The sequence below is a fragment of the Sminthopsis crassicaudata genome, chromosome 3, assembly GCF_048593235.1.
Source record: "Sminthopsis crassicaudata isolate SCR6 chromosome 3, ASM4859323v1, whole genome shotgun sequence".
Lineage (NCBI taxonomy): Eukaryota > Metazoa > Chordata > Mammalia > Dasyuromorphia > Dasyuridae > Sminthopsis > Sminthopsis crassicaudata.
Window position 1 is genome coordinate 595,046,830 of NC_133619.1, and position 23,665 is coordinate 595,070,494.

Here is a 23,665-nt window from a genome sequence, read left to right on the forward strand (position 1 = left end):
CCTGTGGGGAAGCCGTTTGTATTAGATTTGGATAAACTTCAGTGTAGTAATGTCAAATGTCTGTGCCCAGGGATCCCGTGTATGTGTAAGTCCCTCCCTCTTTTCTAATCCCAACTCCCCAGACCCTAGAAACCCGGCCCCTTCTGCCCTCCGGAGGCGCCTCGCGCTCTGCACGGGGCATTTTAGATTAAAGTCTCCATTAAACAATGGTTCCGCAGGCCGGCGCTCCGGAACCAGGGCCCCCGGCTTCTGCGGAGGGTGCATCGGGGCGTAGGGAGGGGTGGGGGAGTGGGCGAAGCTACTGGTTGGTGCCTGGAATCAGTGCGTTGCCCCTTTAATTGTGTCCCCGGCCCTCGGGCGTTTCTGTCCAACGCCCACGTCAGCAAATACCTTTTGTTTCCCTCACGTTGGGGCTACTAGTTTAAGGGCGGCAGGAAACGGGATTCCGAGGGGCAGTTCCCCAGCTCGGCCGCCGGGACCCCCCCCAGCCCGCAGCCCGCGGCACCCGGTAAGTGGCAGCGCTGGGAGCGGGCGGAGGGCGGGTGGGGCGTCGGGCTTTTCATCCTGCGCTGGCCCAGATGCGACCGACTGCGGGAGAGGGAGGCGGCGGCGGGCGCGAGCGCCGCGGCCCCGGGCAGCCCCGCACAGCTCCGGGCCCGCGCTCGGAGCGGGGGAGCCTCTGCCCCGGGACGCTCCCGCTGCCGGGGGCAGGGCGGCGAGGAGCCGGGCGCCGAGCCGGGCGGGCGGGCGCCATTTGCAGCCCCGGGCGCAGCGGCGGCGGCTCCGAGGGGCTGGAAATGGCCCCGGAGCAGGAGGGGACGCTGGAAACGAGGGCGATGTTTCGGGAGGAGGTGGCCGGGAGGCTCGGTCCAGCCGCCAGGTTGTAACGAGGCGCCGGAGGCTCCCGCAGCCCCCGGGGCGCCCCTCCCGTCCCGGGCCGGGGCGCCGCGCGACTCTCTCTCTGGCCAGGAGGGGCGCCGCGGACAATAGCCGGCACCCCCCTTCCCGGCCCCCGCGGGCGCCCCGCGCCGCGCCCGCCCGCCTGCACGCCCGCCAGTCCGCCCGCCCTGACAGCTGCCGCCGGCGCCCGTCTCGTCCCGCCCCGCCCCGCCCCGTCGCGCCCAGTCCCCGCTCGCCGCCGCTGGAGGCGGGGGTAGGGAAGAGGCGGGAAGAGCAGAGGAGCCTCGGAGCCGCCGGCGCTCTCGTCGCCGCCCTTCCCAGCGCCGTGCGGCGGAGGTGCCGGGCGGGTCCGGAGCCGTCGGGCGTCCCCAGACACGGAGAGGTCGGCGAGCGTCTGCACCGCACTGGCTGCGTGGCTGAATGACAGTGCGGACTGACCAATGGGGCGGCGTCCGACGGAGCCCGGTCAGAGAGCGCCGGAGTTCCGATGGGCCCGCGAAGCCCGTGCTCGCTCTCCGGGCTCCCGCCGCCAGCTGGGAGGAGATCGCGGCAAAGTCCCCAGACCTCTGAGCTCGTTGTAGGAAAGCCCGGACCAGCCCGACGGTACCGCGTTACACGGGGACCGGGCCACACCTCGCAGGGCCCTCGCGGCCGTCTGGTCCAGCCCCCTCCCAGTGCAGAAAACTGCGTCCCGGAGACTCGGTGACTTCCCCAAGATCACGTGCGTTAGTGGCGGGAACCCGCGCCCTCTGAACGCGAGGTAAACGGGAGGCCCCTTAGAAAGATGGAATTTTCCAATCAGCAGATCCTTTCTTTTCCAGGAACCCACAAAACTAGTACTTCTCATTTGTTGTTAAATGTATCGGCTTTAGTAAAAATTACACAAGTAACCTGAAAGGCACCCGTGTTAAAGCTTACGTTTGCAACTATTAATTTAATAAGTTATTAATTTAGTTAATTAAAATTATTTTTAAGCTGTAATAATTGGGGGCGATGGCTTGAAGAGATAGACAAACGTCAGAATAATGTACTGTTTAAATACCACTAAACGGCCTTAAAACAAGCCCTACAATGGAAACCTCCCAGCGCTTACAGAGAAGTCTTCAAAAGACCAGATTCCCGGGCCAGGGTTCTTTCCAGTACATTCTTCTGCCCTCCACACCTAGATCTTTCATTGAACGGAATCAAAACCTGACGGACAAATATGGGAATTACACAGGGGTAAAAGGTGCCACATCTCGGTGCCGGGAGCCCGTAATTTCTGAGAACTATAAGTACAAGGAGGCAGCCCAGCCCGAGGAGTGGAAGCTGCCCCGGAACTCCTTGCTGCCTTCTCCCTAAGCAGCAAAACCTGCAAGTTGTGAAACACTGATGTAAATGTCAATCCTGTGACCAAGGATGGGGCTCCTTTGAGATGTGCTCCGAAATTAAACAACGGACATTGTAGAGGTGTTTTTTTTTTCCCCCCAAAAAAACAGTCGTCCTCAATCTGGTCAGTCTACCAGAAAATGGAATCACAAAGAATTAGATGATGTAGACCCTCCCCAACACAAATCCAAACTTGAGAGCTAAAACACAGGGTCTGTTTTCAGATCCTAAGGTTTTCTGCTCACCAGCCCGGGGGCAAGTCTTCCCTTCTAGGTTTTCCACCTGGAGAGGTGAAGCTTTCCTCCCATTAAAACATTCTGTAATTCTATGACTTAGGACAAGTGAAATAAAGAAACTGATTTGGGCTGACAAGGAAGTTAATGATACAGAAATCATGCTCCTTTTGGATATTGCTGACAAATCAAAAAACCTATCACGGGGAAGATTATCTGAAGAAATAGCTCATTCAGTCTTTTAATTCAGTAATTTCCAGAAATGTCTTTCTAAGGTAAACTACAAGGAATTCTTGTTCTAGAAAGCCGATATGCAAAAGTTAGGATCAGGACCCATTTGATGTTCATCTGTCATCCCAGCACAGTAACTATTCATGATAATGAACCTGAATCTTTGCAAAAAGATAAAAATAAGGTGGGGAATGTGAGGTCATACATTTTAGAAATCCATCAAAAATAGTTTTAAAATGTTAGCCCTTAGGGGTTTTTAAGCTTAATTGGCTAGAAAATCTACTCATCTAGGATATGCAAAAGCTTTTCCTGCTAGGTAAATCAATCTTTACTGTGGTGCATTTCTAAATGTTTTCTTTAGCATCCTGGCTCTAGAAAGGATCATTTGATGTAAACTCATTCTTATTCTACAGATAAATGATTTGTCCAAGTTCATTCAAACTGTGCCTCGAGGGTGGAACTAGAACAAGGTCCTTTCTCCAGAGCCAGTTGTAGACTTTAACTCTAGACCACAATTTTCTACAATCTCTAAAGTATGAATTACTGGAGAATACCAGATATAAGCAATATTTGAAATTTTAGCTTTAATGTTTGGAATTATAGAAGGTATATAAAGCCTGCCTAATCAATTAGGTTGTAATGAAATCTGTAATAATATTTAATATTCTGAGTAATGTGCTAATAGTCTAAATAGTGAATTCATGAGGAAATCAGAAGATGATAAAAATAATAGACATATATATTGCCTTATCAGGGTGGGTTCCATAATTGTTTAACAATAAACTTTTTATTAGACTCCAGTAAACTCATAATTCTAAAAAACTTTCATCCTAGGTTTCAAAATATGATAAAAACTGGTTAAAATTCTGTTCATGCTTTAGCTTTCATTCTGACAAGAGGTAAATGGAAGGCCACTTTTAAAGCTTTAGAAAGATTGTTATCCAATCAACAAAATCTTTATTTTATAGGAACCCACAAAATTGGTACTTCTAAGAATATAGTCAATACCCTCATTCCTATTGCTTAAATACAGTAAGGCTTGATTGGTTAGTACCTTCCAGGGCAAAATTTAGTTAGCACTACAATAGATATTTCATTAGTACTGCAGAGTTGTTTAGGGGATAGACTATATTGAGAAATGAGTTAATTAAAAAAGCCAAAGAATGGTCTGTTTGCCACCGTCTTGCTATAAATGGCCCTGTGATCCATGGGACTGCTTGGTATACCTACCTTTAAGGCAGATCTACCATAAATATTATGTCTTATAATGATACTGAAGTGAACTGGATTTACCTTCTACTATATGAATATTCTCCAACTTTTAGAGCTGTTCTAATTGATGTGTCTTTAGTGGTTTTTTATAGGCTATTAAAATATATGCCATCGTTTACCTCTAAACTTATCCTACCTTTCTTACCCATTTTGCTACCAATACTTTAACGAGTCTGTGTTTATATATTATTAATCAAGAAATTATTAACAATTACAATATGACATTAGTTATTAATCTATTAATTACCCTTTTTTTTTTTTTTTTTTGGCTGAGGCAATTGGGTTCAGTGACTTGCTCGGGTTCACACAGTTAGGAAGTGTTAAGTGTCTGAGGCCAGATTTGAACTCAGGTTGGTGTGCCACAGTTCTATTTTAACATCCTGACCCAGAGGATTCCCTCGTGATATTTGATAGGATTAAAGTCTTATATCTTAGACCTTAGGCTATACTTATTCCCTCTTAATGTTTGATGGGATAAAGGTCTTTACCATTTTAGACATCATTAGAATATCTGGAGCCAGTCTAGTACCTCCCATTATGTCATCCTAGTTGCCCCCCCCCCCAAATTAGGTCATCCCCATCCAGGTACCACCCCCATTATGTCATTGTTACCCTATAAAAGAACATTCACTGCTGGATTCTTTGAGATGATAGTCTCATTCAGTCCTGGGACCAAATCATAGATCCATTTGGTCCTAGTAGATCTCTCCATTAAATAAATTATTAATTTGTTCTCTAATCTCTATCTTGCTTAGTTTCTCCTGACTTCAGGGCTGGTGCTCTATCCAGTGCCCCAATTAACTACCCCAATTGTCTATTATTAATATATTCTCTCTTAAATGCAGAATGCATTGTAACCTTGGACAATGTCCAAGTCCAACTTAAGGTCCATCTAACATTTGTTTTCTTTCTTTTTTTTTTTTTTTTTTTTTTTTTTTTTTTACTTTTTTATTTTATTTTATAATTATAACTTTTTTTTTTGACATTACATATGCATGGGTAATTTTTTACAACATTATCCCTTGCACTTACTTCTTTTCAGATTTTTTTCCCTTCCTCCCCCAACCCCCTCCCCCAGATGGCAGGCAGTCTTATACATGTTAAATATATTACAGTATATTCTAGATACAATATATGTGTGTAGAACCAAATTTCTTGTTGCACAGGAAGAATTGGATTCAGAAGGTAAAAATAACAGTTTACACTCATTTCCCAGTGCATTTTTCTTATAACACTGTGTGGTGAATACTAGTGAAATACTACTGTTTACTCCTACTGTTGCTACAGGACACTTTTTTCCCCTAGTATGTTTTTCTGTCATCTTTTATACTACTTGTCCCATGTAATTCCTCATTTGTAATGTTTGTCAGTCTGCCTGTGCTCATCCTTTGCCTGTTTTGCACCTTCATATTCAGCTGCCTATTAGGTGTATCAAACGTGTTTCCTATGTCCTGTAGACATACTCAACATGTCCAAAATGAAACTCATTACCTTTCCCCCCAAAACCCTACCTCTTTCCAAATGTCCCTATTACTATCCTATTACAATATTATATAATATGTACATTATATATATCTTATAATATATAGTAAAGTGCATTATATATTATAATATAATTGGATAGTAATAGGGAATAATAATTATTCTGATATTCTAATTATAATACTATTATTATTATAATTATATATAATTACTATTATACAATAATAGAACTATTATTATTATCCCCCCAATCCTCCAGCTCAAAATCTGGATGTCATCCTCTCCCCTCCGTTATCCCCACCCTCTGTATCTAGTCTGTTGCTAAGACTTGTTGATTTCACCTTTGCCCTGTCTCTGTGATGCATTTGCCTCCTTTTTCCCATGATACAGAGCAGGCCCTCATCTCTGTCTAGACTTCACTGTTAGTGTCTGTCTCAATTCCCATTGAAGGGCATTCATTCTACACTTGGCAGGTAAAGTGATCCAGCCATGTCTCCCTCACACACCCCTTCCCTCTCCCTGAGGGAATCCCCAATGGCTCCATAGTCATCTTCCATAAGAAAGACACAAATCCCCTTGGCCATTCACAGCCTTCTAAGACTTATCTCCCTTCCCACCCCCAACACTTTCTGATGCTGGAGCACCTCTCTTGGCTCTCCTTTGCATCTCCACCGTCCCCTTCCTTTAAATTCCAGCTAAAATCTCACCTTCTTTTCCTACTTCCTTTTAATCCTAGTACTTTCCCCTGGATATAGCTTGTGTATAGAGTTATTTACCTCTCTCCCCAATCAGAATGGGAGCAGGGACAATCTTTTGCCTTGTTTGGAATCCCTAGAGTTTATCACAATGCCTGGCATATAGTAGGTGCTTAATAAATGCTTATTGATTGACTTTATTGATCTATCTATTGATCTTTGGATCATCCTTTTAATTCTGTGGTATTTTATAACTAAACATACACCATCAGTGAAGGAATACTGGTGTAGAAAAAAATGGACTTTTGTTTCAGGTACAAGAATTTCCTAAGGCAATCTAGCCTGTTCAACTCTGTTCAATTCTGAGCCCAGCTCATTGTCCATTTGCTGTGTAAATCCAAAATATATTTACTTATATTTTAACATGTGTAACATGCATTGGATTACTTGCCATCTAGAGGAGGGGGTGGGGGGAAGGAGGGGAAAAATTTGGAATACAAGGATCAATGTTGAAAAATTATCCATGCATATCTTTTGTTTTTGTTTTTATTTTTGTTTTTTTAATTTTTAATAGTTTTTATTTACCAGATATTTGCATGGGTAATTTTACAAACATTGACAAAGCTTTTGTTCCAATTTTTCCCCTCCTTCCCCCCTTCCCCCCAGATGGCAGGTTGACCAATACATGTTAAATATGTTAGAGTATAAATTAAATACAATATATGTATACATGTCCAAACAGTTGTTTTGCTGTACAAAAAGAATCGGACTTTAAAATAGTGTACAATTAGCCTGTGAAGGAAATCCAAAATGCAGGCGTTCAAAATTAGAGGGATTGGGAATTCTATGTAGTGGTTCATAGTCATCTCCCAGCATTCTTTTGCTGGGTGTAGCTGGTTCAGTTCTATTGGAACTGATTTGGTTCATCTCATTGTTGGAGAGGGCCACGTCCAACAGAATCGATCATCTTATAGTATTGTTGTTGAAGTATATAATGATCTCCTGGTCCTGCTCACTTCACTCTGCATCAGTTCATGTAAGTCTCTCCAGGCCTTTCTGAAATGATCCTGTTGGTCCTTTCTTACAGAACAATAATATTCCATAACATTCCTATACCACAATTTATTCAGCTATTCTCCAATTGATGGGCATCCATGTCATTTCCAGTTTCTGGCCACTACAAAGAGGGCTGCCACAAACATTCTTACACATACAAGTCCCTTTCCCTTCTTTAAGATCTCTTTGGGATACAAACTCAGTAGCAACGCTGCTGGATCAAAGAGTATGCACAGTTTGATAACTTTTTGAGCATAGTTCCAAATCATGCATATCTTTTGAAAATAAAAAGCTTTGATAAAATTTTTTTCTAAAAAACCCAAAATATATGTACAGTCCCTAAAGGTTTTCCACATAACTATATACATCATAGCCTGGACAATAGACATTCTTAGTTTTTCTTGAAAGTTTTTTTAGATTTTCTTGAGGCAGCTAGGAAGTAGAGTGGATACAGAATGCTGGGCCTGGAATCAGAAAGACGGGAGTTCAAATTTCGCCTCAGATTCCTAATACTTGTGTTACCTTAAGCAAATCCCTTAACCTCTGCCCAGTCTCCTCAAATGTAAAAGGGGAATGATAATAGCAGCACTTATTGTTAGGAGAATCAAATGAAATATTTGTAAAACACTTAATCTAGTGCCAGGCACATAATGGGTGCTTAACAAATGCTTATTCCCTTCCCTTCTTGAGTGAATGAATTTGGAGCCTCGTGAAAGATTATATCTAATTTAGAAGATTTGCAAAGGTTCTAGGTCTTGTTGCAGTCAATACAATATCACTCACAAATGGAGCATCTGGAAGAACTGCCAGTCAGATGCATTTTATAGTCAAATAGTACAGTGGTTAGGGTTTTTGTTTTTGTATTCTCCATACATATACTTTTTTAGTCATTTTGGGATTGTAAGGTTGTAGTATGCTGTGGCAAAATACATTTCATTTTGTAGAAACCTGCCTGTTCTCTTTCAAGTTGCTTTCTGAGCAAGGGAAAGTGAAAATTTTGAATAGATGAGGAATTAGGCATATGGATCAGTAATTAAATGTTAGTCTCTTAATTTCCTTTCTTGTTGATAAAGATGTCTGAACTATTTTTTCCCTCATCTTGATTCCATTTTTAGATGTCTTAAGAGTTTGCTCCTTCATTGGTGTTTTCTTCCATTATCCTCAGTAAGATTTTGCAAATTACTTCAGCTTCTAAACCTGTACTATCATTAGCTGCCAAAGCTCTCTACCTACCTAGTAAGGAAATCAAATGTTTGCCAACCAAGGTAGTTTCTAGAATCTGCTCTTCTCCTTTGTTGTGGCGATTTATATTTAGAAGTTAAATTCCTTAAGAAATGGTGGTAGTGTACTTTCTTTTATTTTGAGTTCTCAACTTCCACAGTAAGCTGGGTTGTGATGGGTTCTTAAGTGCATGGATATTTGATTTTTATTCCTTCTAGTATGGCATTGATCTTCATCTTTTTTCTAACAATTTGATGAGGTGACTACATAGGCAAATGATTCAGATACTATTCCCCTATTAGTAACCAATTATTTCTTCTTAATTAAAATGTAATCAATTTTCATTTTTAAATGACATTTTTTGATACTTGCCACATTACCTCAATTCTTTCTGAAGATTATGGTTTATAGGCAAGAGGCTTTTTGCCGTCTATAAGCCTTTTGTATCTCATTTCTTATTTCTGAACCATATTTTCTAATATTTCTCTAACATTTTCCCCTTTGCCCAATTTTATTGGTTCTTGTCTTTTGTTCTTGAAAAGGACCAAAATGTCAAATTTCAGTGTGTCTGACTGTGGGTGATCCAAGTAGGAGCTTGGACTGTTCCACCACAGTTTGGACACATAAAGTCCACATGAACATTTGGAGTGGATTCTCCAAATTTGTGTGACTTGTGTTTCTTTTGAACTGTTTCATTTCTGCTTTGCTTTTAGGGCATAGCTGTCAAGGGCACACTGTGTTGGGCTCCTCCCGTGTACCACAATCAATTCTAAAGTTCTTGAGTGTTCTTGTTTGGCTTTTTCTGACTCCCACATGAGCGCTTGCCCTGTGTGAGTTTGCCATAAAATTTTCTTTTTGGCAAACTTTTATTTGACATCTGAACAATGTGGCCTGGTCATTAGAGTTGCTCTCTCTATAACAGAGTTTGAATGGTTAATAGTTTAGTTTATCTTAACTTATCTTACACATTTTAACAACATTTTTTGGCAAAACTTTTATTCATCTGCAACATAGTTGTATAAGCTATGTTTTTCATGATGTTCTTTTTTGAAAATTGAGATTATACAAATTGAGAAATTATGAGAATTGAAATTGAAATATGAGACTACTCAATATCCTATGAAATGGTGTTTTTTTGTTTTCTGAGCATGGGCAATAAAACTAACTCAGCCAAGTTCTTTATTTTTCTATTCAAGGAGAACTAGAGAATTCTTCTATTTAGGTGCAACTTTCTTTTGTGTCCACTTTGATTTATAATGAGAATGCCAAAATTCATATGATTCAGTTCCTTCATGTCTGCTGATCGTCTGATCCCATATTTAGTATTCCAGTGACTAAGTTAATGTGGCTCTCTATCTCAACGCCCTACTTTGCCCTTCAACAAAACAAAATTACTACAGAGCTCTTCTCATTTCCAGCTATTCTGGATTGCCCTTTCTTACTACTTTTGTTCAGAATATCTTCTGTGTTTTTCACTATGACCACCATTTTTTTTGAACATTTCTTCTTTTTTTATATGCTCTTATTTCTTAACTTTGAATATCAGGTTGGCCTGGATTTTATAATTCTGATCAAAGACAAATTAATAATTTTCCTTCTGCTTGGCCAGTTGACCAAACATTATACATAACTCTGTAAAAGCTGTGACTTTTTTTGATTATTTCCCTTACTATCATAATTATTTATAGTATTAGAGGTAGTTAGGGCTTTTTCCATAATTCTGTGACTTAAGTAGTACAATTATTATCTCCATTTCATAGAGGAGAAACTAAGGTCCAGAAAGATTCTATGATTTGCTCCAAGTTACAGAGCTAGCGTAGACTGAAACTTAGGGCTCAGGTCTCTTGGGTCTAAGCTTAATACTTCCCCCCCCATACACTACACTATTAAGCTTGCCAAAATGATTTTTCCCCCCTTCAGGATTTAACAGTTCAAGTTGTATGATTTTTAACCCCTCACTTTTTTTTCTTTTTTCTTAAAGGAAAAGAAAGAAACAAGTGTTTATCAACCATCTACTATGTGTGAAGTACCGTGCTAAGTGCTTTACAAATATCTTCTCATTTGATTCTCACAACAATCCTGTGAGGTAGGTACTTTTCTTATCCCCTTTTACAATTAAGGAAACATATAAACTGAAGTTAAATTACTTACCTAGAGTCACACATATAGTAAGTGTCTGAGATTGGGTTTAAACTCGGGTTTTCCTAACTCCAAGCTAATGATTTATCCACTGGATTACTTAGCTTTGAGACTTGGACTTCCTTAAGCTGAAATAATACAATCATGGCTGGATTCCATCATTGACGGGCATGGGAGCTTTGATTCAGTCAGTTAGTAAATATTTATTGAGTATTGAATATTTAAGTACCTACTATGTGCCTAAGCACTGGGACACAAAAAGTCAATCCTTGCCTTCAAGGAGCTCACAGTCTAGTCTAGGTGAATAAATATGTTAAAAAGTATACACAGTTGGGAAAAATTTCTTAGAGGAAATGGGATTTTGAGTTGGGACTTATTAAAGCCAGGGAAGCCTCTGGTCTAGTGAAGAAAGCATTCCAGACTCTAGAGGTAGCTGATGGGAGCCAAGAAATAGAATGCTTAATTTTTTGAACAAGTGGACAGCAGTGGTTTTATATATATATATATATATGGTTGAAGATCCAGCAAGAGAGCCTGAGGAGAAGTTTAGATATGTAAAGGCCAAAACCTAGAAAGGCAAAAGCAGTGTCTGAAGCTTCAGAGATCAGAGAAAATGAGGAAGGAGAAAAGGCCCTTGGCTTTGAGGATTAAAAACTTACCAGTAAGTTTGGAGAAGCAGTGTCAGTGGAATGATATGGTCAGAAATCAGATTGTAAAGGGTTAAGAAGAGAGTGAAAGAAGAGAAAATATAGGCAATTATAGATAACTTTTTAAAAAGCTTTTTATTTTTAAAACTTATGCATTTGTAATTCTTCAACATTGACTCTTGCAAAACCTTGTGTTCCAGTTTCCCAACTCCCATCCTCATCCCCTCCCCTAGATGTCAAGTAATCCAATATATGTTAAAATATGTGTTAAATCCAATATATGTATACATATTTATACGATTAACAGATGACCTTTTTAAGGAGTTTAACCACAAAGGGCCGAAGAAACATAGAACTATAGTTAGTAAGGATGGAAAGGGCAATAAAGTGTTTTTTGAGAATGAGAAAACATAGGTGTGTTTGTAGGAAGAAAGGAAGGAGCAAATAGACAAGAGAGATTGAAGATAAGTGACAAAGTGGAGATGACAGAGGGACTAATCTAGGGGCTCACCATATTGATGCCAAATTTAATGTGGACACCCAATCAAGTTTTACTGCCTTTCATGACTGAGCTCCACTGGGGTTTTAAAATGATAGAATAAAACAAACATTTATTAATCTGTAAGGCATAAGAGAGAAAATTTACCTAAGAAATGATTCCTGTTCTCAAGGAATTTGCAATTTATGAGTATAATACATCAATATAGATTGTTATAATAAAAATATATAGATTTAAATATGTGTATAACATGTTTTTATAATGTACAATATTATATGATTATTTATTAGAAATATGCAAATAACATTATATGATGGCCAAGAAGACATAATTAATTTGTAGAGTTCAGAGAATGCTTTATGAAAGAATTAACATTTACATTTATCTTTAAAAGCAAGGGTAGGAATTGAACAAAGCTAAAAAAACAGGGAAGGCACATATTCAAGGCATAAAGAATGCTTTAAGCAAAGGCCCTGAGGAATTAGAGTGAAGCATCTGTTAGAGAGGAAAAGAGCATAATTTTACAGTGTAGGATGTGTGGAAAGGTTTCCTGTAAGATAATTGGAAAGATAGGTAAAGCCTGATTATGGAGGGCCTTAAAAAAGACAGGCAAAAATGTTTAAACTTTTAATTAATAGATCAATAGATAGTATATATATATTTTTTTTAAACAAAGGAGTAATTTGGAATCATAGGTATAAAGCTAGATATCAGGCCATTTAATAATTTTATATTTCATTTTATAGCTGTGGAAAATAAGGTCTTTGGGGGTTTTAAGTGACTTGTCCAAGCCCCCACAGCAAGCATGAGAAAGCGGATGGTCAGACACCACAGGGGTGACCTTTTCACAGCTAAGTGACCACAAAGCTAAGTTTCTTAGGGTGCTTATATGAAAGATGGATTAGGATAGGTGTAGAAAAGGAAGGACTAAAGCCAGAAGATCTGAAAGGATATTATCACAACACCCTAAGAGAAGGCTCTTACTAGGATATTGACTGTGTGGAGAAAGGAAGGGGAGGGATGTGAAAGTGGAACTGACAAAACTTAGTAACCAGATATGAGACTGGAGGGAAGATTAAAAACAAATCAAAGTTAACAAAAGTGGGATAATGGAGGAATAGTGTTAGAAACTCACTTATTTTCAGTCTCTTCTCTCTACTGGCTTATTTCCTACTGCCTGCAGTTTTCCATTGCTAACTTTTATACTATCTCTCTTCTGCCCTTTGTGGCAAAACTCTCCAAAAAAGCTGTACCTTTATCTTTTCTCCTCTCACTTTTCTTAATCCCTTTCAACTCAGCTTCTGGATTCCACTAAGTTACTAATGATCTTAGTGGCCATATGTACTTGGTTCAGTCCTTATCATCCTTGACCACTCTGCAGCTTTGACACTATTCACTCTTTCCTGGGCTTCCTCCAACCTATCTGCTCTTTCTGTCTCCTTTACTGGATCCTCTTCAGGATCACACCCGCTAATGGTAGATGTCCCTCAGAGTTTTGTGCTAGGTTCTCTTCTCCATCTGTATCACTTCACTTGGAGATTTCATCAGCATCCATTGATTTAATTACCACTTCTATGCTGATGATTCTTAAAACTACCTTTCTTGCCCCATTCTCTCTGCTAACCTCCAATCAATCTTTATAGTAATAAATATATAGTGTGTGTGTGTATATAAACTTTATAATAATAAAGTACTTTTCAGATTTCTTGAACTGGATGTTCAGGAGAATCCAGAATTCATTATTCCCTCCTTAACCCTTCCTGCCTCCAACCTTCCCCTATTACTTCCCAGTCCCTCAGACTGGCAATCTGGAAGTCACCCTAGATTTCTCACCGTCTTTCCCTACTTTCCCTAACTCCCCATTTCCAAATGATTGTCCAGACCTGCTGATTTCACCTATATACCATTTTCTGAATACATCCCCTACTCTTCTTTGACCCTGCACTCGACTGCTGTAAGTTGCTGGTGGGTCTACCTACTTGTCTTTCTCCACTCCAGTACATTCTCTATTTAGCCACTAGAGTGATTATCCTAAAGCTCAGGTCTTTCTATATCACCCCCCTATTTTGTAAAGGGTTAGAACTGAGGCAAATGCACTTGGATAATGGAGCACGGGAGACTAATTGCCAATTGGAAGGTTTTCTATTAACTTGTTTGAAGGTTGACCCTCCCCAAGCTGTTCTGTGCTGACTTGATTGGTGGGACAAAGAGGGAGAAGTGATGTGTGTGGGAAGAGTAGGAGGAGGAAATTGAGGCACTCAATCTCATGGTGGTGGAGAGTTGAGAGTGGTGTGGAGATTACTAGATCTAATCCCCTGACCAAGAATTAAAGATATTTGATTATCCTGACTCCGACTGATTTCTGAGAAGACTGAGTTCCAGCACTATTTAAAATTTTTTAAATTTCAAATTTAATTAAATTTAAATTTAAATATTTTGATTTAATTGAAAATAAAATTTAACAATAAATAAATAAATTTAAGAAAAAACAAAAAAATTAAATTTGAAATAATAAATAAATTTAAACAAATAAAAATTTAAATTAAAAAAAAACCACACCATTTGCATGCAAAGCCCTTCCTAACTCAGCCCCTTCTTTCCAGCATTCTTACAGTCTTACTTCCCAGCATGTACTCTTTGATTTGCTGATACAAGCCATCTCTTGGCTCTGGGTATGCTCTCCCTTTTCCCATCTAATTGCTGACCTCCCTGGTTTCCTTTAAGTCCCAACTAAAATTTTACCTTTCTCCAATCCCTCTTAATTCCTGGGCCTTCCTTATGTTAATTACTTCATATTTATCCTGTAAATATCTTGCTTTCAGGAAAAAAAGAAGCTGACCTTTATTTTGGACATGTTGAATTTGAGGTTCAAGTGAAACATATCAGTAAAGATGTCATGTAGGAAGCAGAATATAGCTTGGGAGATATCCCCTTTTATTAAATACTTATGTCCCTTGTCTTCAGACCCTAAATAGCCTCCTGGACCATACCCACCATGTAAGTGATCCTTCTCTGAAGAATTTTCTTTCAGATCCTTTAAACATAGAGTATTTCCCAAGGATATTTCTTCTATACCTTTTTCCTTCAATATTTATTCACTTCTAGAGCTTCAGCTACTAATCCTAGGCAACTCATTATCAAATCTTTCCCTAGGTCTGTCCTATTTTCCATTCTCCCAAGCTATATTCAGTTCAGTTCAATTCAATAAATATTAAGCACCTAATGTGTTATAGACACTGTACCAAGAGCTGGAGATGCAAAGAGAGGCAAAGGACATTTCCCTGCCCTCAAGGAGCTCAGAAGTCAAATGGGGGAGACAAAAAGGGAGGAAAATGACTTTATGTACAAAAATATTCATAGCAACTCTTTTTGTAATAGCAAAGAATTGTAAACTAAGAAGATGCTTATCAGTTGGGGAATAGCTAAACAAGATATGATATATCTATATGATAGAATACTGCCGTACTGTAAGAAAATGAAGTGGATAGTTTCAGAAAAATCGGGGCAGATTTGTATGAAATGATGCAAAGTGTGAAGGAAGCATAATGAGAATGATTTATGTGGTAACAACAATATTGTAAATAAATATATAAATATTATATATATATATATCAACTTTGAAAGTCTTAGCAACTCTGCTCAACATAACAATGAACCTCAAATCCAAAGGACTCATGAGGAAACATGCTATCCGCCTTCAGGTAGAGCACTGATAAACTCAGAGAATAGACTGTTAGCATATTCTATTTATTTTTCTTAATTTTTTTGGTAACATATCTAACATGGATATTAGTTTTGTATAACTATGTATATTTGTAGGGAGTTTTATTTTTGCTTTCTCAATTGATTGGGGAGACTGAAGTGGAAGGGAGTGAATTTGGAATTGAAAAATAAAAAACATCCAAAATAAAAATCATTCCTATTGCCTTAAAAAGTCAAAAAATAATCAATGGACTATTTGAACACCATGACCAAAAAAAGAGTCTCCATATCAAATTTCAAGAAATTTTTAAAGCAAACCAGTCAGATCTCATATAAGAAACCAAAGGTTAAAATGGAAACAACAAAAAATCTATCCTCTCCTAAAAGAAACTCCCCAAAGCTCTTTTTGAAGTGTTAAAGAATGGGAATCAAAGAATATGTCTATCAATTGGGAAATGAATGAACCAAGAACAGTATAAAAATACGAGGGAAGGAATACTATTGTGCTGGACTCTTATCAGCAAAAAGACCAGGAATCCATCCAGATAACTATGTGAAATCTACTTTCTGGTAGAGAATCAGATCAAATGCTTTCACAAATATGTTGGAAAATTCTTAACCAAATAAATGGTGATCACAAGAGACAAAATAAATAATTTCAATGTTTGGTGAAAATACATATATCAAATATTTCTGAAATTGGGTCTGATATTCAAGGTATTTACAGAATTTACACAAATTATATTTTATATATAATATATTGTATATATTTATACAATTATATATTGTATATATAAATATACACAAACACACACAACCACCAACTCACACACGTATATATAGGAATTATGTCAGACCTTTTGTCCCACTGATCATAGTTAGGCATCTCCTATCCCCCAATCCCATATCTCACACATTCTTGAATAGATCAAAGACAGAAAAGTGCTAGATACATAAAAAATATTCGTAGCAGCACTTTTTGTAGTAGGAAAGAATTGGAAATAGATGCCTATTAATGGAGAAATAGGAAAACAAATTATGTATGTGAATATAATGGAATGTTACTGTTCTATAAAAAACAGCAAATAAAAATTCAGACATATTGAAGAAAATTGAAGTAAGCAGAACTAGCAAAAGAATATACACAATTTCAGTAGTGTGTAAATGGGGAAAAATATTGAACACTGTTTAGTTATAATGACCTAGTTTGGCTCTAGAGAAGAGTTGAAAAATTCAATTCATCTTCCCTTTCTTTGCAGAAGTTGGGTTTTTACTGTCAGATATGGCTGATGTGTTTGTTGTTGGTTTTGCTGAACTACCCCCTCCCCCATTTATTTATTTAGTGAATTGTATATTTATCATATGGAATAGCTTACTATGTAGGGAGAAAAGGGAAGATGGAGATGAATATGTTAAAAAGATATCAATAAAAATAAAAGTTATTTCATAAATGAATGCGAAGTATTTTGGTGGAAGGTCCTTGGTCTAGCTAAATGCTATGACCATCCTGTGACTTTTCACAGAAAAATAAAACTTAAACTCCATGACTAATGTCTTTCTATGTCTAATTATAGTATTTTAAATATTTTTCTCAGCACTTATATAATCTATTGTTAAAGCATATTAAAAGTACTTATATTTTCTCTTTACAGGAAGTACGAGATAGCCCAAATTGGCAGATTTGGACACTGCCCTGTTTCGACTCTATTTCACTTAATTGGTTTTTCAGGAGAAGTACTCACTTATTTACAGGTATAATTATTGACAAATAGCTACTTCAGTGTACAAAACTAGCAGATTTATGTAATAAAGTCAGAACATATTTATTCATTTCTTAAATATTCACTTTGTGAATTTTTCAAATATATGGGATATATTGACTAGTTCTTCCAATAAATGTTCCTTTGATATTTCCCTAGTTTGTTAACTTGTCTGCCATCCTTTTCATACTCAAAACATTGAGTCTGATTTTTACTATTGAGTCTCCTTCCCTCTTTTCTTGAAATTCTTTTACTTCTTTGATTCAGAATTTCAGAGTTTGAAAGAGCTTCAGTCCATTCAGTCCAACTCTTACCTAATGATAAATTCCTTTTTTGCAACATCCCCAATAACAAAGTCATCTAATTTTTATTATTCTTTTCTTCTGACCCTCTACTTTGCAAGTTTTTCCTCCTGAATTTCCTGAAACTCTTTCTTCCTGTTATTTACATTTTTCTATCCCTTAGACATGAACTCTTTCCTTGGTTTTTAGCTCCCATGTTTCCTATAGAAAACTCATCTATTTCCATCTCCCCAGTCTAAATAACGTTAGAAACAATCCCTTCAGTTTTGAGGTCTGCTCCCACATTTCAAAACTGCCTATTCAAACCTTCTATTTGAATATTGTCATAGTTTCAAATTAAATTCAACATGTCTGAAATCAATTTCCCCCCCCAAAATAGTATCGCTCTTTGACTTCCTTGTGTCTACTAATGATGCCCCCAGTCACCAGACTCAAAACTTCAAAATAATTTTAGACTCTTTTGCTATCATATCAATTAAATCTTTCTGATGATTTCTTCATTGTAGTACTTTAATATATGTGCATTCAATTCATCCCAATTACTACCTCATTAGGACAAAATCAGCTAAGTTATTTTTCTTTTCCTATCATTTCTCTTATTTAATCCATTATCATCTTAATCTTTCTAAAACATTTCAAAATTAGAGAATTTTAGGCTTTGAAGGAAACAAAAAAGTCATCTATTCCACCTGAAAATGAATAGAAATTCTCTCTAAAATATACCATAGTATTCCTCTGTAACACAAAACCTATACTTTTAAGATGCATCTCTTATCTTACACTATTTACTTTTGCACAGTTTTAATTATTAGGAAGCTTTTCCTTACATTGAATAGATAACTATCTCTTTGTAACATCAACCTATTATTTCCAGCTGTAGTATCTAGGACAAAGCGATACAAATATAATCCTTCTTATGATAACTCCATCATGTTCCTCATCCTCTCCCCACTCAGTCTTTTCTACTCTGGGATAAACATCTCCCACTACCTTCAATTGAACTTCATATGACATGATTCCCAATCCCTTAATCATTATCCTGTATGCTCCCAGCCTGTCATTTTCATTCTTGAATGTGGTACCCAGAACTGAACATAATAATTCATATATGATCTGATCTTGGCGGAATACAGCAGAACTATGACCACCCCAAACCTGGCAATTAATTGTATTTCTTAATGTAGCCTAAGATTGTTTTATTAGCTTTGTTTGCTTGTTTATTGAAAATTGAACTTGTAGTCTTAAAAACACTCAGATTTTTTTCATATCAGTGTTGATCAGCTATATCTCCCCATCCTTTCTTTAGACAATTGATTTTGAAAAAATCCAAGTGTAAGACTTCATACTTATCACTGTTGAATTCCATCTTATTATATTTAACTTACATCATTTTTGAGGTTTTTTTTTTTTTGTCTCCAGTTCTGTCATCCATTAACTATGTGTCCCAACTTTATATTATCTATTGAATTTGAAAAAAAAATTATATTTATAAGCCTCTTTTGATATTTATATTACTGGTAATCTTGATGTAAATATCAAGCCTGATTCCATCAAGAATAGTTTGTACAAACTAATCACATTTCCTCTTATTGAAAGAATTACTGGAGAAGTAGATATGGAAAATACTGACTTTTCTTATTATTTTAAGTAGATAGAGATATGAGATTGACGATAATATAATGTATACAAACTACTCTTGATGGAATCAGGTTGATTTTTGGCATTATGCTTCCTTTTCTAATTTCTCAGAAATTACTCACTTAAAACAAACTTTTAAAAATGTTGATAAGAGTTTTACATCAAGATTACCAGTCCGTAATTATAAATTCCATCCACTTTCTTAGTTTGAAAACTGGGATATTTCCTCATTTCTAGTTCCATAGCACTTATTCCTCTAAATTTTTTCTATAATCACTGAGAGCAGCTTAGAGTGATAACCACTCTCTTATCCTTTGCCTTTTGAAATATATTGTCTACTCTTTTACAGTGATAACTCCTAAATCATGTGTGCTCTTCACTGTGACTACTCAGTAATTGAATTTTTTTCTTTCTGGATTCTTGCAGTATCTTTTCTTAGCTTTGGATTTTTGGCTATCATATTTTTAGAAGTTTTCATATAGGAGTTTCTGATGGATTCTTTATTTCTATTTTACCCTTTGGTTTCTTAAGATATCTGGGCAGTTTTATTTTAATATTTCTTGAAAATAGGGTGTTTAGAGCCTTTTTTGGACCTCATTTTCAGGTAGTTCAATGATTCTTGAATTTTTTTCTTCTTGGATCTATTTGTTTTTCAAATTATTTAGTTTTACCAGGAGATATTTTACATCTTTTTTCTTCTGTTTTAGTTTTTTAACTCTTTTATTACTTCTCATCTCATGGAGTCATTACTTTCTATTTAGTCCATTCTAATTTTCAGGGAATTTATTGTTTAGACAAGGTTTTGTATGTCTCATACCCAAGGTATTGATTCCTTTTCTAATTCTTTATAGGTCTCATTCCCTCTTCCCCCAAATTTCTTTCTTTAGGACTTTCATTTAATTTATAAAATCATTTTTCAACATTAAAAAAAAATTCTTATTTAGCCTCTTCCAAAAATTCTAGTTCACTTTGTGTCCAAGCTGTCTTTTTCTTTGAGGTTTTGCTTATAGATGTTTTACAGTCATTGTAATTGTAAAAGGAAGCATAATGCCAAAAATCAACCTGATTCCATCAAGAGTAGTTTGTATACATTATATTATCATCAATCCCATATCTCTATCTACTTAAAATAATAAGAAAAGTCAGTATTTTCCATATCTACTTCTCCTGTAATTCTTTCAATAAGAGGAAATGCGATTAGTTTGTACAAACTATTCTTGATGGAATCAGGTTTGATATTTACATCAAGATTACCAGTAATATAAATATCACCATTATAGCTTTTTATTTTAAAAATTTATTTATTTTTAATATACATTGCTTTATGAATCATGTCGGGAGAGAAAAATCAGAGCAAAAGGAAAAAACCCTGGGAGAAAAAGAAAAAAAAAAAAAAAACAGAAAAAAGAATTAAACATAGCATTTGTTGATTTACATTTAATCTCCATAGTTCTTTTTCTGGATTCAGATGGCATTTTCTGTCCAAAGTTTATTGGGATTGTTTTGGATCACTAAACCACTGAGAAGAACCAAATCTGTAATAGTAGATCATCACACAATATTGCTATTACTGTGTATGATGTATTCCTGGTTCTGCTTGTTTCGCTCAGTATCAGTTCTTGTAAACCTTTGCAGGCCTTTCTAAAATCAGCTTGTTCATCATTTTTTATAGCATACTAATATTCCATTATCTTCATATACCACAACTTGTTCAGCCATTCCCCAATTGATGGGCATCTACTCGTTTTCCAATTACTTACCACCATAAAACGGGCTGCTACAAACATTTTTGCACATTTCCTTGGGACACAGGGCCAGTAGAGACACTGCTGGATCAAAGAGTATGTACAGATTGATAGCCGTTTGGGCATAGTTACAGATTGCTTTCAAGAATGGTTAGATCATTTTACAACTCCACCAACAATGTATTTGTGTCCCGGTTTTTGTAGTCTACAACTGAGGTAGAAGCTTGGTTTCAAGCAAGATAAGTCCAAAGTGAACTTAATAATAGATAGGTCCTGGAATAAAGTCCAGATTTCCAGTGGGGGAGAACAAAAGATTAAGAGAATGAATAAGAAAGCAAAATTCTAAAATCTTGATAACAAGAAACATTCTCCAATGAGCCTTTCTTTGGGGAGCTGGAGGAGGAGACAAGCCAAGACTTCCATTCTATGTTGTCTTGAACCCCTCCACTGAAAAATTAAAAAAGAACCCATAGCAGACCAAAACAAATCCCCACATTGCCTACATCAGAAAATACATGTCTTTTATTTGATACACCCCGGTTTTATAATATATTTTATTCTAGTGCAATGATTTTGTGCTTGGAAAAAAAATTCGAATTTTTTGTGGTCAAAATTATTTGTTTTGGCTTTTATGATCTTTTGTGTTCCTAGCCATAGTTGTGTAAAATTGTTGTTGTTCAGTTGTGTCTGACTCTTTGTGAATCCATTTGGTGTTTCCTTGCCAAACATAAGTGATTTGCCATTTCCTTCTCCAGCTCATTTGATAGATGAGAAAACTTAGACAAACAGGGTCACAGAGCTAGTAAGTGTCTGAGCTCAGATTTGAACTCAGGAAAGTTTGTCTTTCTGACTCCAGACTCAACATTATTATTTTCTGTGCCACCTCACTGCCCCATCTAGCTGCCTGTAAAAAAGTATCCCCTTCTGTTTTTGTATGTAATTTTTTCATACGTCAGTTAAAAGAAAATATCTAGAATTTAAACATTTATTTTTGTTGATAATTTATTTTTGCAATTAAATTTCTTAAAGACAGATCTATTAAAATAGTCCTGATTAAACTTTTGAATTTATGCTGACTTACTTTCTATTGACTTCATAAGGTATGCTTCATTTCGGATTCATCATGTTAAAATAATCGTAATAAAACTTTCGTAAAATTGATTTTTTTTTGATTAAGTAAGGTTGTGTGTGTGTGTGTGTGTGTGTGTGTGTGTTTGTGTGTGTGTAGAGCCTCTAAAATTGAAATCTATGAATGAGGAAGATGACCACCAAAGTATGGTTTTGTGGGGAAAAAAATTAAATGGAATCCACTGATTGTATTTCAGTTAAATCACTCTTTAAAAGGCAATCTCATTTATTTTTAGGTAACTGTGTTTTCCATTTCCTCAAGGATGGAGATTTCCTCTCATCAGTCTCACCTGTTGCAACAACTTAACGAGCAACGTAGGCAAGATGTTTTTTGTGACTGTAATATTTTAGTTGAAGGGAAGGTCTTCAAAGCACATAGAAATGTGCTTTTTGCGAGCAGTGGCTACTTTAAAATGCTCCTTTCTCAGAGCTCAAAGGAGACAAGTCAACCAACCACAGCTACATTTCAGGCATTCTCCCCTGATACTTTTACTGTTATTTTGGACTTTGTATATTCAGGCAAACTTTCTCTGACGGGTCAAAATGTCATAGAAGTAATGTCAGCGGCTAGTTTCCTTCAGATGACTGATGTTATTAGTGTCTGCAAGACCTTCATTAAGTCCTCTCTTGATATAAGTGAAAAAGAAAAGGATCGCTATTTTAGTCTCTCTGATAAAGATGCCAGTTCCAACGGAGTAGCAGAACGTTCCTATAATGCTGGCTGGTGTGGAGAAAGCAGCCCCCCGCAATCTCACGTAAATCCAGATCAAGGGACATGTGCCGTGAGTGGGAAACCATGGAGTAATTACAACTACTATCCAGCTTCCCAGCGGAACCCTCAGCAAGTCCCAAGCAAACACGAACTAAGACCAGAGTCTGTGAAAAAGTCCAGGCATTTGGGGCTACCACAGTCTGCGGATGTTCCTCATTACAAGTCAAGCAAACTTGAAGAGCGAACTTCTGAGCCGCTTAATAACACCACTGTGTGCGAAGAAAAGATCCAGAATGAAGCTGGGATTGACTCCCCCCGTGTGGGACATAAATATAGCAAAGGGTCCGACGTTACCTCCAGAAGTCTTCCAGGTTCCCAACAAGAACAAGAATCCTCTAGGGCTACATCCAAGTCGCCCAAAACTGATGAACCCTATTCCAATATGCCTTTAATTCTAGGGGTTATGGGCAGTTGGAGTGAAGGTAAGAAGTGATTGCTTTTAAGATTTATACTCAAGGTTTTCTCATAACATTATCCTTTACAATTAATTAATTGCCAAGCTAAAGAAATCCCACATAAAGAGGACATAGATATTGAATACATTTATTGACAGCCAAGAAATGACAAGAGGCAAAATATACTTTTCTATTAGTACAATAGGGAGATTGCTGTTAATATTCTATCCTAATTCCTAAACAGTTCAGTCTTTTAAAACTGATCTAAATCTTTTATTTTTTTCCAAATATATTATAGTTTTGCAAAAATAACTGATTATAAAATTTTGACAAAGGGGAGGGAAAATGATCATGTAAATTGATATAACATTCTCATAGGCTTGGTAACTAGGGAATTAAATTAGCTCTAAGTCCATCAAATTAGATAGAGGAAATTGAATGAAAACTGCATATCTTTCTATATTCCCTCCTATCCTAGCA

At 37.2% G+C, this 23,665-nt stretch overlaps 1 protein-coding gene across 3 annotated transcripts in view; it reads left to right on the forward strand.

The window, feature by feature from the left end:
- Nucleotides 1-204: 204 nt before the first annotated feature.
- ZBTB8A (zinc finger and BTB domain containing 8A) overlaps nt 205-23,665 on the forward strand; it is a 33,547-nt gene continuing 10,086 nt past the window's right edge. The window contains exons 1-4 of one of the 3 annotated variants that reach the window (XM_074305376.1): nt 205-508; nt 10,440-10,544; nt 17,098-17,197; nt 22,255-23,212. In XM_074305376.1, coding sequence (XP_074161477.1) covers nt 22,282-23,212 — 931 coding nt within the window. In that variant the 5' untranslated portion in view covers nt 205-508; nt 10,440-10,544; nt 17,098-17,197; nt 22,255-22,281. Of the gene's footprint in view, nt 509-1,312; nt 1,661-10,439; nt 10,545-17,097; nt 17,198-22,254; nt 23,213-23,665 lie in introns of those variants that run through there. The other 2 variants (XR_012488515.1, XM_074305377.1) reach the window with 2 other exon arrangements.